The following is a 13543-nucleotide window of genomic DNA, read 5'->3' on the forward strand; positions in this document are numbered from 1 at the left end:
TCGCAAAATAAACTGATAAATCCATCTCGAGTCTCGACAGTCCTCGCCTTACCATCTGACATCAAACGCAATAAAGTGCAGCCAACGGGTCAACTGCGCATGCTGATGATGCCTGCACCGCGCCCAGAATCCCAGATCAAACTGCCAATCTGCAACCACTAAGGACAATATTGTTCATGAAACGATCCTTGAATCAGTTTACACTTCCGGTTTCTGGTTAACTAGTTTTCTCGCGAAAGAAAGAGAAAAAACGAGTACGTGGGCACAAATGACAGTTCAGATGCTATCATCTTCATTGTGACTGTGAATGCTCGATTTACAATCTTCAGAACTCGTACAGCTGAAGAACAGCAATAGAAAACGGCAATACCTAATTTCAACAGATTCAACATACAGAAATTGTCGTGAGTGACATTCAGGCAGGATTGCTATACAACATAGTGAGTTCAACGAACAAACTATCATGCCTACTGGAGGCACTGTGCAGCTTCATATTTCGCCAGTGCCAAGTGGTTTCCTTGAAGAATCACCAGAAGCCCAAGCTTGGTAGTCTTTAACAAGCTGAAACGACAAAAAAGAAAATAAATTTGTAGAGAAATATAGAAATGTTGCTCACAACCACCTACGACTCAACATATTTACATCTGGCAAATAAACATGTCTTCCTCATAAATGGCTATTTAAGTCAGCTAGTTCATGACAGGGATCATGGACAGCAAGTACAACTAAAAACTGAATCATTCAGTGGACTGTGAATATAGATGAGTCTGGCAGAAAGAAATACTACAAGTAAAATAGAGCCTTGACCTGATAGGATTCTGTTTGGGGGAAAAATGAAAAATAGTTCAATTTAGAATAAAGTGAGAGGTAATTTGCAGATACAACTTCGTCTCAAATATACATAGACCAAACCATCCTTGACTTGCTTAACAATTCACCTAAAGTTGTTATACAAAAGAAACATGTACTGCAGCTTGGAAGAAAAAGTGAAGGCTGAAATGAAGAAAACGTTAATAAACAAATAGCTATAGCACGTCAAATAAAACAAAACCAACCTGATTCAGAAACCTTGGAAGCATGACTCCGAGCAACTGCTCAAGCACTTGTCTGCCGCTTGACTCAATGGCTGTAACTGGTATTGCTCGAAATGGAAAAGGTATATCGATTGTGACCTGAAGATTATCATAATAAGCTGATTGTGTATAACTCAATAATGATTCAGTGGGAATTTGAGAGTACAGTACCTCTATTGTAGTATCTGATGTAAGCTGTTGAAGGGTCGAACCTTGCAAAGTGCTACTGCAGAAAACCCTATTCACCATAGAAGCTGCATCCCACAGCAAATCATGTCAATGATATCCTGGAACAAGGGGTTAAATAATTTATCTTAGACTATGAAAAGAAAATCACTATGAATAATATGGATTAAAGTCTACTAGAAGAGCTAAGTTGGCCATGCAAATCCTTGTTAGAGTATATTTAGTAGTTGTAGATATACGTATCGCAGACTGCCATATGTATCCGGGGGAGCCTTGCCCCAAGTCTCTGTACTCTATATATACCAACCGAGGGCTCAATGCAATACAATCCATCTATTATACGCAATCTATTCTTCCTACATGGTATCACGAGTTTAGATTCTAATTCTCGGTGACAAACCCTAGCCGCCGCTCGCTTCCGCACCGCGCGCCCCCGGGGAGATCAATCTCCACCGGGGGCAGCGCCACAGTTTTTTCGACGGATCCGTTGATCCGTCTTCTTCAAGCGTCAGTCAAGCAGCACATCTAATTTTCTCTGTTGAGCCGTGCTGCCGTCGTCCATGCTTTGCCGTGGGCCGTGCCGCGCCGTGGCTACTGGACGTGTACGTGGCGTGTTGCATGCCGTGACTAGGCCAAGCGCCGCTGTGCCATCGCTCCCGGTCGCCGCGCCATGGCCATGTCGGGTCCCCACGGGACTCGATCTGCTGGCCAACATGCCACTCCAGTAGGCCCGCGTTGCCTTCTGCGGTTGTGCCTCTGTGCAAGGCGTGTGCTGGCCTCTGCTCAGCCTCTGCTGGCCAGCCTAGCCTGTCTTCCCCCTCCCTCTCTCTTTCCTGTACACGATTGACCACAGGAAAAAGAGGAGAAGGGTCCATACGGAGTCAGGCTAGGAGCACCTACAAGCTCTACACGGAGATTTGTTGCTGTTGTACCTTTTTCTTTTGCCCAATCTTTGATTGCGTCGCCCGCCGCCATACCAACTCCGCTCACCTCTACTTCGACATCGGCGTCGACTTCACCAGCTCCTGCCCCGTCTCCGACTGTGCAGCTTGGCGAGATGGACGGCGCCCTAGGGGACGCCCGTGTGCACCGCCCTCCTCGCTGCTTCGTCCGCATGTCGACCTCCATCGGCTCGTCGTCGCCTCCACTGATCGGGACGCCTCCGACGACTTCGCCAGTCGTCGTCTCGCCTCGCGCATACTCGGTCTGATCAGCCGATGTGCGTAATCCACCCAACTCCCGTGACGTTCATCCTCGTATTGCGCGCCTCTTCCCCGAGTATGGAGGGCTGCCGCTGCATCGCCTCTTCGGGCAGCAGTGGCGCCACCCGTGGTCGTTTCGCCGACCACATCAACGACCTCGTCGTCGACTACGAGTCGTTGAGCCTTGCGCGCATGGTCTTCATCAGGCTATTCGAGTTTTTCACCGTCTCCTTCGAGCTCCGCTGCCGCGTCATCCAGATCATCAGGCCTTGCATCAGATCGTCCGGGTCTACCTCCTCGCTTCGTCCAGCACCACCTCGTCGCCAGTGTCGCCGTCTAATCTCCACCTCGTTCGTCTACTCTAGCAACCGCGAGCTACATCGGCATCTTCTACCTCGCCATTCTTTTGCGCCTGCGACCGCCGTGGAGGCCTTCTCTGCTGGTCCCTCAGACAACGGCACCTGGTTGTGCACTCTCCCTTGCACGTCTGGTATTGGCAACGCCAGTGCGTGCCATCGTCCCCGATGCGTTCCCGGGCCTGGCAAACCCAGGAATGTCTTGCCCGATGGCTTGACTGCATTGACTTTGGCATTGACCCCCTCCTCTACGATTGCCTCGACGCGCCACCGTCTTCATCTTTGGCGTCTTCCCCTACGCGCCACCATCCTCACGGCGCCTCCTCGTGCGCCCGCAGTTTCATGTGCGGCTCCCTCATCTTCGGCAACCTCGACAGCTACGTCGAGCACGGCTACTCTAAGCACGGCATCCTCGACCACAGCTACTCGTCCTCATGCTCGGCTACCTCGACATCGGCACAAAGGGCTATCATCTGCATGAGTTACTCCCCGATTTTCTCTTCAGTTGCAGCATCCGCACCGCACCGACGTTATCACTAAGGGGGGATGTCAGTCCGTCGGCTTTTGCCTTCGGCTTCTTCTCTAGTCTCACCGTCGCAATGCTCCCGCTGTGATTGCGGGGGGATATTAGAGTATATTTGGTAGTTGTAGATATACGTATCGTAGACTGCCATATGTATCCGGGGGAGCCTTGCCCCCCAAGTCTTTGTACTCTATATATACCGGCCCAAGCCTCAATGCAATACAATCCATCTATTATACGCAATCTATTCTTCCTACAATCCTTGGTTATGTCACTACAACCAAATTCGCCTCTCTCTGTCTATCCAAACCATATGAACTTCTCAACAAATTATTGAGTTAAAGAAGTTATGCAGCACAAGAAAAGTATGTATATCACAAAAACGATTTAGAATCAATAACAACATTGTCAAGAAGTTAGCTAATATCTACTAGGATATAGCCAAAGTATTATGTTTACTTTTTTTGCCCTTTCTAAAATAAGCAGAAAAGGGTACCTTCAGGCCTATGCAGAAAGATTAAACTTTAATTTTTCATGGGTCCAGTGGTAAGGTCACAAAGACTGCCATAGTAGGATGAAAATTTATAAGAGGAAACAGAGCAGCAGTTTAACAATGACTTTACAGCTTATCAGCAAATGGAATAGGAAGGATATTCTTTTCAAACAAAATTTTGGGGTTCATCAATTTTGCTGTTATCACATCAGTTAAAGATTGGCCATTACTAAAAACAGAAATCAATGTGCTGTGAGCATCATAATCAAAACATTGTAAGCATTGTTTCAAACTACAGTTTTTGTGAGTGGATTCCCAGTTTATATTTCATACAATTGTGGCCAAGCTCGTACTCAGCAATTTAGCATCCACCACTTTATCAAACATGGAATGAAAATAGCAGCTACTTTGAGCATTTATTAGTTCATTATTTAGGCCAGTCTCAATGCATAGTTTCATCACACTGTTACCAAGCATGTCATCTTTTCAATGAAATGAAACTATCACTCTCAGTGCATAGTTTCATTGCACAGTTTCATAGACAACCTGTAGCATTTAATTTTTACGTGGAGTTATGATCAAATGTGTCTTGCGATGAAACTATAACATCCTCGGTACAAGTTTTATTGGGTTTCATGGGACTAAGTAAGATGGGTTTCATGGGGATGAAACTCCCCTCTCCTCTCTCCTCATAATTAGGTTGCCACACCAGTAAAACTGCTGAAGTGGCATATGATTTAATGCCCATGAAACTCTCCATGACACCCTGCTGAGACTAGCCTTAGGACTCCTGTCGACTGAGCCAATGACTAACAACGAGCAGCAATCAGGCAAGTAAAGTCGAACAGCCGAAACAACACTAATGTCAAGAACGAACCTAACCTGAGAACTTATCATTCTGCGCCTCCACAAGTGGCGATCCCTCCAGCTGCAAGCAAACCCAAATAAGCGTATCAACGAAACCCATTATTTAGCGAGCGGATTATTTGGGTCAAAATAAACAACTGCCGCCATTATTGAAGCATGACGGTACCTTACAGGAGAGGAGGCGAATACAGCAGCCGTTGGGCTCCTCGTCGACGCGGACGAGCAGGACGGGGCAGACCTCAAGCGCGAAGAAGCGGAAGCGGTATACGTAGCATCGGAAGGTAGAGTCGTCGACGCGCTCGATGCGCTCCGCGTCCAGCACCGAGTACTGGCTCGCCGGCAAGCTCATGTACTCCGCTGCAGCAGCAAGCAGACACATATCTCAATCGAACAAGGCGACCATGAAGTTTGGGGAGAGCAAGGGAGGAAGGCTCTGAGTACCGAGGGGGCGGGCTAGCTGCTGGACGGAGACGGACTCTGAGCGGCGGGCGACGAACCGCGCCTTGGGGGCGGACGAAGAGGAGGAGACGGCGGATGACGACGACGACGACGACTGCGAGGAGGCGCGGACGACGGCGCGGGAGCGGCGGAACGCGGCGGGGACCGGGGGCGGCGAGCGGAGGGACGCAGCCATTTGGGCGCGCGCTGTGTGACTGTGTCGCGTGCGTGGCCGGCGTCGGTCGCCGGTGAGTGGCTGCGGGCGGTTGCTTCCCCCGGGGGACCGTGCTGAGCTAGGAAATGGAGGTCTCGATCTTCTTGCTCATTGGACGGATAAGATGGAGTGGGAAGGGGATCTAGCGTTATGATGGAGTGGACCTCGCGACTCCAAGTTCCAGGGTGGGCCAGGGGACCTGTCATTGTCAAATTTCCGTAGCTTGCTGGAGGAGGATGGGGCCGGAGCCCGGAAGCGTAGGACACGAGTCATGCAAGTTCTCACGTGTTTTAGTAAAGTTTTATCTTTTTCAAAATCCAGTGTTGACGTATGCTCCACCCACCCGCTTCAAACTAGAGGATCATAGGCGCCTCTGTAACAAAGTGTTGAACCTGATGTTTATCACCACCTCCGCTTACCATAGCTCGGTTCTCAACCGAGATTTAGAGGGGTTTGTCGTATCAAATATTTAGATAGAAGGTTTGAACATGAGCTAATTATAAACCAATTGCACAGATGGAGGGTAATTCCCTAGATGAATCTATTAAGCCTAATTAGTACACGATTTGGCAATGTGATGCTACAGTAAATATGTGCTAATCATGAATTAAATAGGCTTAATAGATTCGTCTCGCGAATTAACCTCCATCTATATAATTGGTTTTGTAATTAGTTTATATTTAATACTTCTAATTAGTATCTAAACATTCGATCTGATAGGGACTAAATTTTAGTCCGTGTAACCAAACACCTCCTTAATAATGGTCATGTCTGTTTCTCATCGCAGATTGTGATCGATTGAATCTGCAAATATAGAGAACATATTATTATATGGTACTCCCTCAACTTTAAATTATAAAACATTTTTAAAATATATAACTTTTATTATGCATCTAAATATATTAATATAATCCTTTTTCACATAGTAGGTTTTAGTGATGAAACGAGCTTGTGGTGCTAAGATAGGATATCAATAAAATCACAATTGAACTGGAGGATAAAACGGAGGGAGCAGTAAGCTAGCTCTTGAATTGCTATAAAACTTGTGAGAACCAAATTCATATCTGAACCAATGATTCGGAGAGTTTTTTATCCAATGGATAATATATGCAAAATTATGTTTCCGCTTTACATCGCTACATCCTACTGCCTATTATACACAAATTGGTATTGAGCTTTATATCCGGTAAAAAGTTACATTCCCTAGCTAGGCGGCCTAGGTTACACGTTACAGAAATGAACATGTGATGTCGCTACACCAGATGCTCGCAAAAATTTTAATCAATGTCAGCGTGCACGTAATCTACGAATACAAAATTCTTCTGGAGATCATGGAATGCGTATGCTAGAGCAGCGCTGACCAAAGCAGCTGCACCAATCAATATTCTGAGCTGAACTTCAGCAGGAATCCCTGCGGTAGCACAGCACACTACTGTCGCTCCCATGAAGACCTTCTGCAGAGTCTGGAATGCATCATATGCTCCTTTGCAAGATGAGCATTTCAATGTGTGCTGCTCGTATCTGTCTAGCATCTGCATGACACAAAGCCAATCATAAGAATACAAGAATTAATGGAATGCAAAAACACAACTGACGTAAATTAGGTAGATGATATGGTTTCAGATTCACTGGGTATTAGAGAAAACAGAAGGTAAACTTTGCTGTTCTAGACTTCTAGTAAAATGGAACCATTACAGTTAAGCAAATATTCTTGGATGCCTAACCGTAAGAGTAGTCCGATGCTAGCAACTTTCCAAAGAGATTTGAAATCTATCACTGAATTTTGCCCATTCTATTAAGCAGGTTGCAGTGAAGACACCAGTACATATGACAGATGCTAATTCAAAACATAGATTGTCTATTATAAAGATGAAGTGTGCTAACAACGAAGACATGATGTCACATTCTCCCCAGAAAGAAAAAACATACAAGTAAGAAAAGGATAATTGCAATCAATTTTTAATGCGTAGTCGTGTAGAGTATTAAGTATGTAAGCAAAACAAATCCTTGACCACCAAAAGGATTGCCATGTTAAGTCTGAAGGCAAAAAAAAAACTGAGATTCCTAGGTAACCCAGATAACTTTTACCTCGCGCTTTGAAAGGACAGTGGAAGGCAATGTTTCTTGGCTAGCATTTCCAAACCACTCAGGTTGGCTATTGCCAAATTTCCTTAGCCATGTCCGGAATGCTAAAACAAATCGGTCAGCCTGAGTGGGTGTGAATGTGATCTTTGTGTACTGCTGGTTAACATCTGCAGAAGATTCCTTGGATGCAGCTAAGAAAATCTTCTCCTGGCCTTGAAGAACGATCATATCACCATCATAGACCAAATTTGAAGTCCAATGTTCATACCATCGAGGAACAAGCTGCACCAAAAATACGAAAAAGCAAAGAGAAAAGGAAGGTATCAGGATTTGACTGTAAACATATAAATTCAAATATGGTGAAACAATAAAGTCCGTCAATAATAAATGTTTACAGTAGGGACCTTCCATGTTGTTTCCCCACAAAAGTATGACAAGAAGTTCATTTTAACAGTTAAAAAGGAAAAATATCAAGCATAAGATAACGTTGACAGCATAACCAGAAAATAAAGCACAAGGGAAACACTATACAAGCATGTACCTGCCACCATGCTTTTCCTGGCATTGTAAACTGGAAAAAGTTCCGAGCACTGCAGACAATAGAACGAGTCTTCCCTGGGGCCATTGGAATGTTAAACGAGCAAATCCATATGACCCATTTCTGGTCTCCAAAAATGGGTAACTTTGTGTCTATCTCTATTCTGCACAAACCGGCCAACAAAGTTCAGAACCATGCAACAACTGAATTGCTGACCGATAAATAAGAACCACTACACCACAATGATGGCAAGTGAAACAATAAAAAGGATGGGAAAGACAACCAGGCACTTTGCTGAAACTTACTTGTTTAATGCATAGCATGGGGCCTCAAAAGTTGCAGTGATGCGAGGATTACCGGAATTTGCCCCTGAGTAACCCCAGGCACCACTTGATTCCATCTTGAATGTCAGAGGCCTGGCCCTATCTCTCCGTCCAGTAACCTATGAGAGGAGTAAGGAGTTAAGCTCTGAAACATGAGTAGATTGGCTGAAACCATGCATCTCCAGAAAACAAAGTATATCATTTGTCAGCAAATGACAGACAGATAGCCTAGTTAAGTCAATCCAGTTATTTACTGTCCATTCAGAATAAGCAAGTAGCAGAAGTAAATAGAACAAACTATTATGCAATAAAATATCAGTATATTCATAGTTAAGGTGCAACAATTAGTTAATATTTCACACTGGCAACAGGAAAAGATAAGAGGTCAGACTCAGATCATTCCACATTTTTTCCCATCAGAAGCCATTTCTAAGGAATTCAATGTATTACTTAAACTAAATTGAGTTGGGTTTTATTGGCAAACTAAATACTCCCTCCATTCCAAATTATAAGTCATTCCAAGAATCTTGGAGAGTCAAAGCATCTCAAGTTTGACCAAAATTATAGAGAAAATTATAAAGATTACGACATCAAACAGGTATACTATGAAAATATAATTGATGAAGAATCTAATGATACTTAGTTGACATCATAAATGTTATTATATTATCATACAAATTTGGTCAAACTTGATATACTTTGACTCTCCAAGATTCTTGGAATGACTTATAATTTGGGATGGAGGGAGTACAATTTATTACAATAAAAATGTATTTCCTCAAATCACAATCTTTCAACTGCAAATTAATCACGAGTCATGACTAAGCATGAGGTTCCAATGTGGTCAGCAACTAAGGTGGTGTTTGGTTAGCTAAAATGTAACGTAATCTGATTGATGAAGATAACGAATCCCATTACATATGTTTGGTTGCGGTGGTTTGTAATCAATTGACACTGTAATCGAATCTCTTACCTAAATAATATAATATCTATACAAGCTTGTTACCCCTCCTCCCCCATCGTAATCAGATACAACACCCACACCGTAATCTGATTACGTTACTAGAGTGCAACCAAACAAAGAGGGTAATCACCCATTCCGCCGCCAAAAACACTGTAATCTGATTCCCTTTGCGTTTACGTTACCTTTGCACGAACCAAACACTATCTAAACATTCTCAAACAAAGACTCCGTAATAAGTTACCTTGTGGTGAGCAAATTCTATATGAGACGGATCAGAGACGTTCTCCATCAACGTATCATAACCATAGTACAAGTCTCTCTGGATCGTCACCGTGGAGAAGGCCGGGTCATCAAACTCTTTCGGCAACCTGAAACCAAAGCAAGATCAAATTTAGTCACAGGAATGCAGAACCTAATTCAATCGATAGCCATTGTTACAAGCCAGACTCTACGCACATTGGAGGCTTGGTGGCAGTGGCTTTCTCCCACCCATTCTCGTCGGGCCACACGAAGAGCAGCCCTTGGGAGACAAGGGTGGGGAATTTGGTTGCGCATGCCTTCGGCGACTGCACCGCCCGGGCCTCGGGACCCTCGGGCATGGCCTGCGGGATCCTGGTGCAGGCGCCGGAGCCGTCGAATGACCAGCCGTGGTACGAGCACTGCAAGCACCCCGTCTCATCGATCCTCCCCTCCTGCAAGGATATCGGATCAAAATTAGTCCGATACGAGGATGGGATCGGATAGGACACAGATGATGCGTGGAAGAGATGCGGTCACCATACCGAGAGCGGGGCAAGGCGGTGGGGGCAGCGGTCATCGAGCGCGACCCACTCGCCGGACTTGGGGTCCTTCCAGATGACGAGGTCGCGGTTGAGGAGCTGGAACGGGGTGGGGCGGCTGGGGTCGAGGTCCTCGACGAGGGAGACCGGGTACCAGTGATCCCTCCACGAGAACTTCTCCCCGGAGTCGGGCGCCGACGTGCTCGGCTCCGCCTGCTCCGCCGCCTCCCCGGGGGCGGACGGCGGCGCCGCCACGCGCAAGCGGGTGCGAGGACGGCCCACGCCGCGGGCGGCGTGGTGGCGGGAGGCCGAGGCCAAGGCCGAGGGGAGGGCGTGGAGCCGCGGCGGCCTCGGTGTGACGAGGAGGGAGGGGGTTGGGATCGTCGCGCGCATTTTCGCCGACTCGTGTCAAGCGGAGAGGTTTTGGCTTCGCGTCGGAGGTCCTCGCCGCGCCGGGTTTTATGCGCCTGCGGTCGCTGTGGATGGGTGGGAGCACTCAAGCAGTGCAGTGCTTCTAGACTCGGCAAGAACAGAGTTCTGGCACGCCAAGGGGAGAAACCTCCTGTTTTTGGCGGAAAAAAACAGTGGCTGGTCGAGAATTTTCTCACGTTCTCACCGCCGAGAAGTGAACAAGAGCTGAAGAACTACTGCCACGACTAGAGGGAGTACACTTTACAAACGGGGAGGAGGGGGTGTGAGGTTGCGTGACGGCAGGGGAGGGAGGGAGGCGAGGATGGAAGATATGCGGGAGCACGCATGGCTTTTTGCGGCGTTCGTGTGGTGGAGCTTTGGCCAGCCAGCCAGCCCCCGACCGGGACACGAACGCGAGCCGAGGGCCCGAGACCTGACCGGCGAGAACGACACAAACCGACCCGCGGTGGCGCATCCCGCCCATTGTTTGCAGCACCAGACAAACGAACACTGAACCTCGAATCTGAAACGTTCGACAACTACCAGGCTTCACAGAACGATTCAAATCAAATTTAATTGCGATTTGGTTCATGCAACCTGCATACCAACTGCTCGTCAGGGAAAATGACAGCTGCTACACGGTATCAGAAATACCGACATCATCAGCGCCGCGAAATTATCACAAATCCATTCCATATCACACAGTGCAACAGAAAAATAAACAAAAAATCACCTTCCACTTAGCATCATAGTCGCTAAACCAAAACTAGTACGCATCAGCATCAGACAAGCAATCATCATTCATCAGGACTTTTGCCTCCTCACGCCCCCACAATCACTGCCAACATTCCAGGGCCCATTTCACTATAGCTAGATGTTAATGTTTATACAATGTTTGAAATGCATAATTTTCACACAAACTATGTAGGGCAAGTCATTCATCACATATGCACTTCAAAAACGCATACGGAGCACACAAGGAATCATCTTGCAATCTCTTAGCTGCTAGACAAGCACCGAAGTTCATAGACAAACATAAGCACAACCAGATCATCACATAACAGATTAATTAGCCCAGTACTACAAACCAGAATAACACCATCAGGAACAGGAATGTAAACCAGAATCGCAACACATGGTAGTGTAATTAAGAGTACTCATCATAACACAGCCTAGTACATGCCAGTTCCTTCATAGGCATTTCAACGAACACAAAGTGGACACCACCAAGACCAGTCACTTGATTCCAACCAACAGGAGGAGAAATTAATCGGAAGCATAGCGACGCCCCTTTTAGAGAGGAAAAGGGGCTTATGGTTTAAACACTCCAAACCCACGGTCGCCGCCTCCCTCACCGGAGGGCTCACTTGGGCAGCATCTGCGCCGCCGCTGCGGCAGCCGCCTCCTGCTGCTGCTGGTAGTTGAGCGGGCGGCGGAACAGCATGATGTGCGGCTCCGGCCGGTGGATCGCGTAGTGCACCCACCCGCGGCTCTGCTGAACGCCGATCGCACGCCACTCGTTCTGAAAAAAAAAAAGAAAATTCCCAACAAAACCCCAACATTAGACCACCAAGACAGCGGGGCAAGAAGGCGATCTACACGAATGCAGGTGAAATTCTTCGCGTTTACCTCGGAGAGGAGGCGGTTCTTGGGGAGAAGCTTGGCGACCTCGGGCGGGAGGACGACGTGCCTGCGCCGGACAAAGGGGATCGGGTTAGGGTTTTGCCAACCACGGCAAGCCAAAGAGATGGAAAGGGGGCGAAGATCAGGAAGCTAGGGTTTCCCATCTACCTGTACTCGTAGGTGTCGTCAAAGTACTTCTCGGAGTACTGGATCTGGCCCATGTCCACCACCACTTCTCGATCAACCTCTCTACAGAAAAATCCCCAAAATTTCAGCGGAAAACCCCAAAAAGACAACCGAATCGCGCAGCAACCAGAACAAAACCACGATTCACAGGTTAACATTCCTCAGGAAACACGAGAAATCGACGGATTTGGAGGGAGGCGGCGCGCATACCTCGGAGCGGAGCGGAGCGGATGCGGTTGGTGCGAGGAGCTGAGACAAGAGCCGCAGCGAAAGGAGCGTCTTGGAGGAGACGGTGGTGGTGGGATGGGTTTGGGGAGCGTATTTAAAAAGGAAACGGAGGGCCGCGACCGTTGGTGCGGAGATGGACGGGCGAGATGGCCCCGGGCGGATAGGGCAAGTAGTCGTTGCGGATCGCCACCGCCGGATTCAAGGGCGGCGTCGGCTGGACTCGCGTTCAAATCAGCGGAAACGTGTTGAGAACGTGGATGGGAGGGAGTTTTGAATTTTGAAATCGAGGACTGGCGCGAGTAAAATATTACTATAGTTGATTTGCCCGTTGTTCCTACTGCTCCACGAACTCGAATATGATTCCTGCCATAAAGGGTTACAAGATTTGAGATGGGAATGAAGTTCTTTGGTGCCGTTACCCGTTAGTATCTTCCACAGGAAGCAACCTACAGTCCTGCACTCCTACACACTCCAACGTTCTGAGAAACTTCCGCAAGAAGCCAGAAAGGAGGCAGAAAGACCTTCAAAATCCGGTCTTCAGTCTGGGCCCAGTCCATCAGCATGTGTGATAGAGAAGTTCCGCATGCACCGGCCCAATTTGCCTGTCCCAGACTGCTGCTGTCGCTTCAGCGGTTCAGCCCAACGCCTTCATTTGGGCCGAGCCTGCGCATAACGCTCTGCCTCCGCTCACACAACCGAGACAGGGAAGTTCTGCAACATTTTCTTCGTGAAAACTAGCGAAAGAACAAAAAATGAGGCAAAAAACTTGCGTTTTTATCAATCGCACAAAGCTTTAAGAGGAGCGATGCGGCTGCGACGCATCAGAAATCGTGAAGCAAATCCTGGGACGAAGCCAATCAGAGCCAAGTGTGAGGGGCAGTAAACAAACTGACAAATGATGGCATTTCATTTTATTTCTCTCTTTCGTAATATACTTCACGAATGGAGGTTTTAGTTTCATCAAAGTCTAAAGAAGTGTCGTGCCGTGCCAATTCATGTGATCCCTTATATTAACCCAAAAGGGAAAAGAGCAATGTCCATTTTTCTCTCCAAG

At 47.2% G+C, this 13543-nt stretch overlaps 3 protein-coding genes across 3 annotated transcripts; all 3 read right to left on the reverse strand.

Annotated features, from left to right (window-relative positions):
- Window positions 1-259: 259 nt before the first annotated feature.
- LOC101766783 (uncharacterized protein SYNPCC7002_A1590) lies at window positions 260-5478 on the reverse strand. The gene is made up of 6 exons (XM_004985663.3): window positions 5142-5478; window positions 4867-5057; window positions 4716-4761; window positions 1245-1327; window positions 1056-1172; window positions 260-561 (listed from the first exon to the last, which is right to left on the reverse strand). Exons 1-6 carry the CDS (start codon window positions 5332-5334, stop codon window positions 490-492), a joined length of 702 nt encoding a protein of 233 aa, XP_004985720.1. The 5' UTR covers window positions 5335-5478; the 3' UTR covers window positions 260-489.
- A 909-nt stretch (window positions 5479-6387) lies between these two features.
- Window positions 6388-10749, reverse strand: LOC101766370 (pheophorbide a oxygenase, chloroplastic). The gene is made up of 7 exons (XM_004985661.3): window positions 10045-10749; window positions 9719-9954; window positions 9504-9630; window positions 8281-8417; window positions 7979-8138; window positions 7441-7719; window positions 6388-6884 (listed from the first exon to the last, which is right to left on the reverse strand). The coding sequence occupies exons 1-7, from the start codon at window positions 10432-10434 to the stop codon at window positions 6630-6632; spliced, it is 1584 nt and encodes a 527-aa protein (XP_004985718.1). The 5' UTR covers window positions 10435-10749; the 3' UTR covers window positions 6388-6629.
- A 725-nt stretch (window positions 10750-11474) lies between these two features.
- LOC101767461 (cyclin-dependent kinases regulatory subunit 1) lies at window positions 11475-12630 on the reverse strand. The gene is made up of 4 exons (XM_004985664.3): window positions 12472-12630; window positions 12244-12324; window positions 12082-12142; window positions 11475-11974 (listed from the first exon to the last, which is right to left on the reverse strand). The coding sequence occupies exons 2-4, from the start codon at window positions 12294-12296 to the stop codon at window positions 11816-11818; spliced, it is 273 nt and encodes a 90-aa protein (XP_004985721.1). The 5' UTR covers window positions 12297-12324; window positions 12472-12630; the 3' UTR covers window positions 11475-11815.
- Between the last annotated feature and the right edge of the window lie 913 nt (window positions 12631-13543).

Source organism: Setaria italica, chromosome IX (genome assembly GCF_000263155.2).
Source record: "Setaria italica strain Yugu1 chromosome IX, Setaria_italica_v2.0, whole genome shotgun sequence".
Taxonomy (NCBI): domain Eukaryota; kingdom Viridiplantae; phylum Streptophyta; class Magnoliopsida; order Poales; family Poaceae; genus Setaria; species Setaria italica.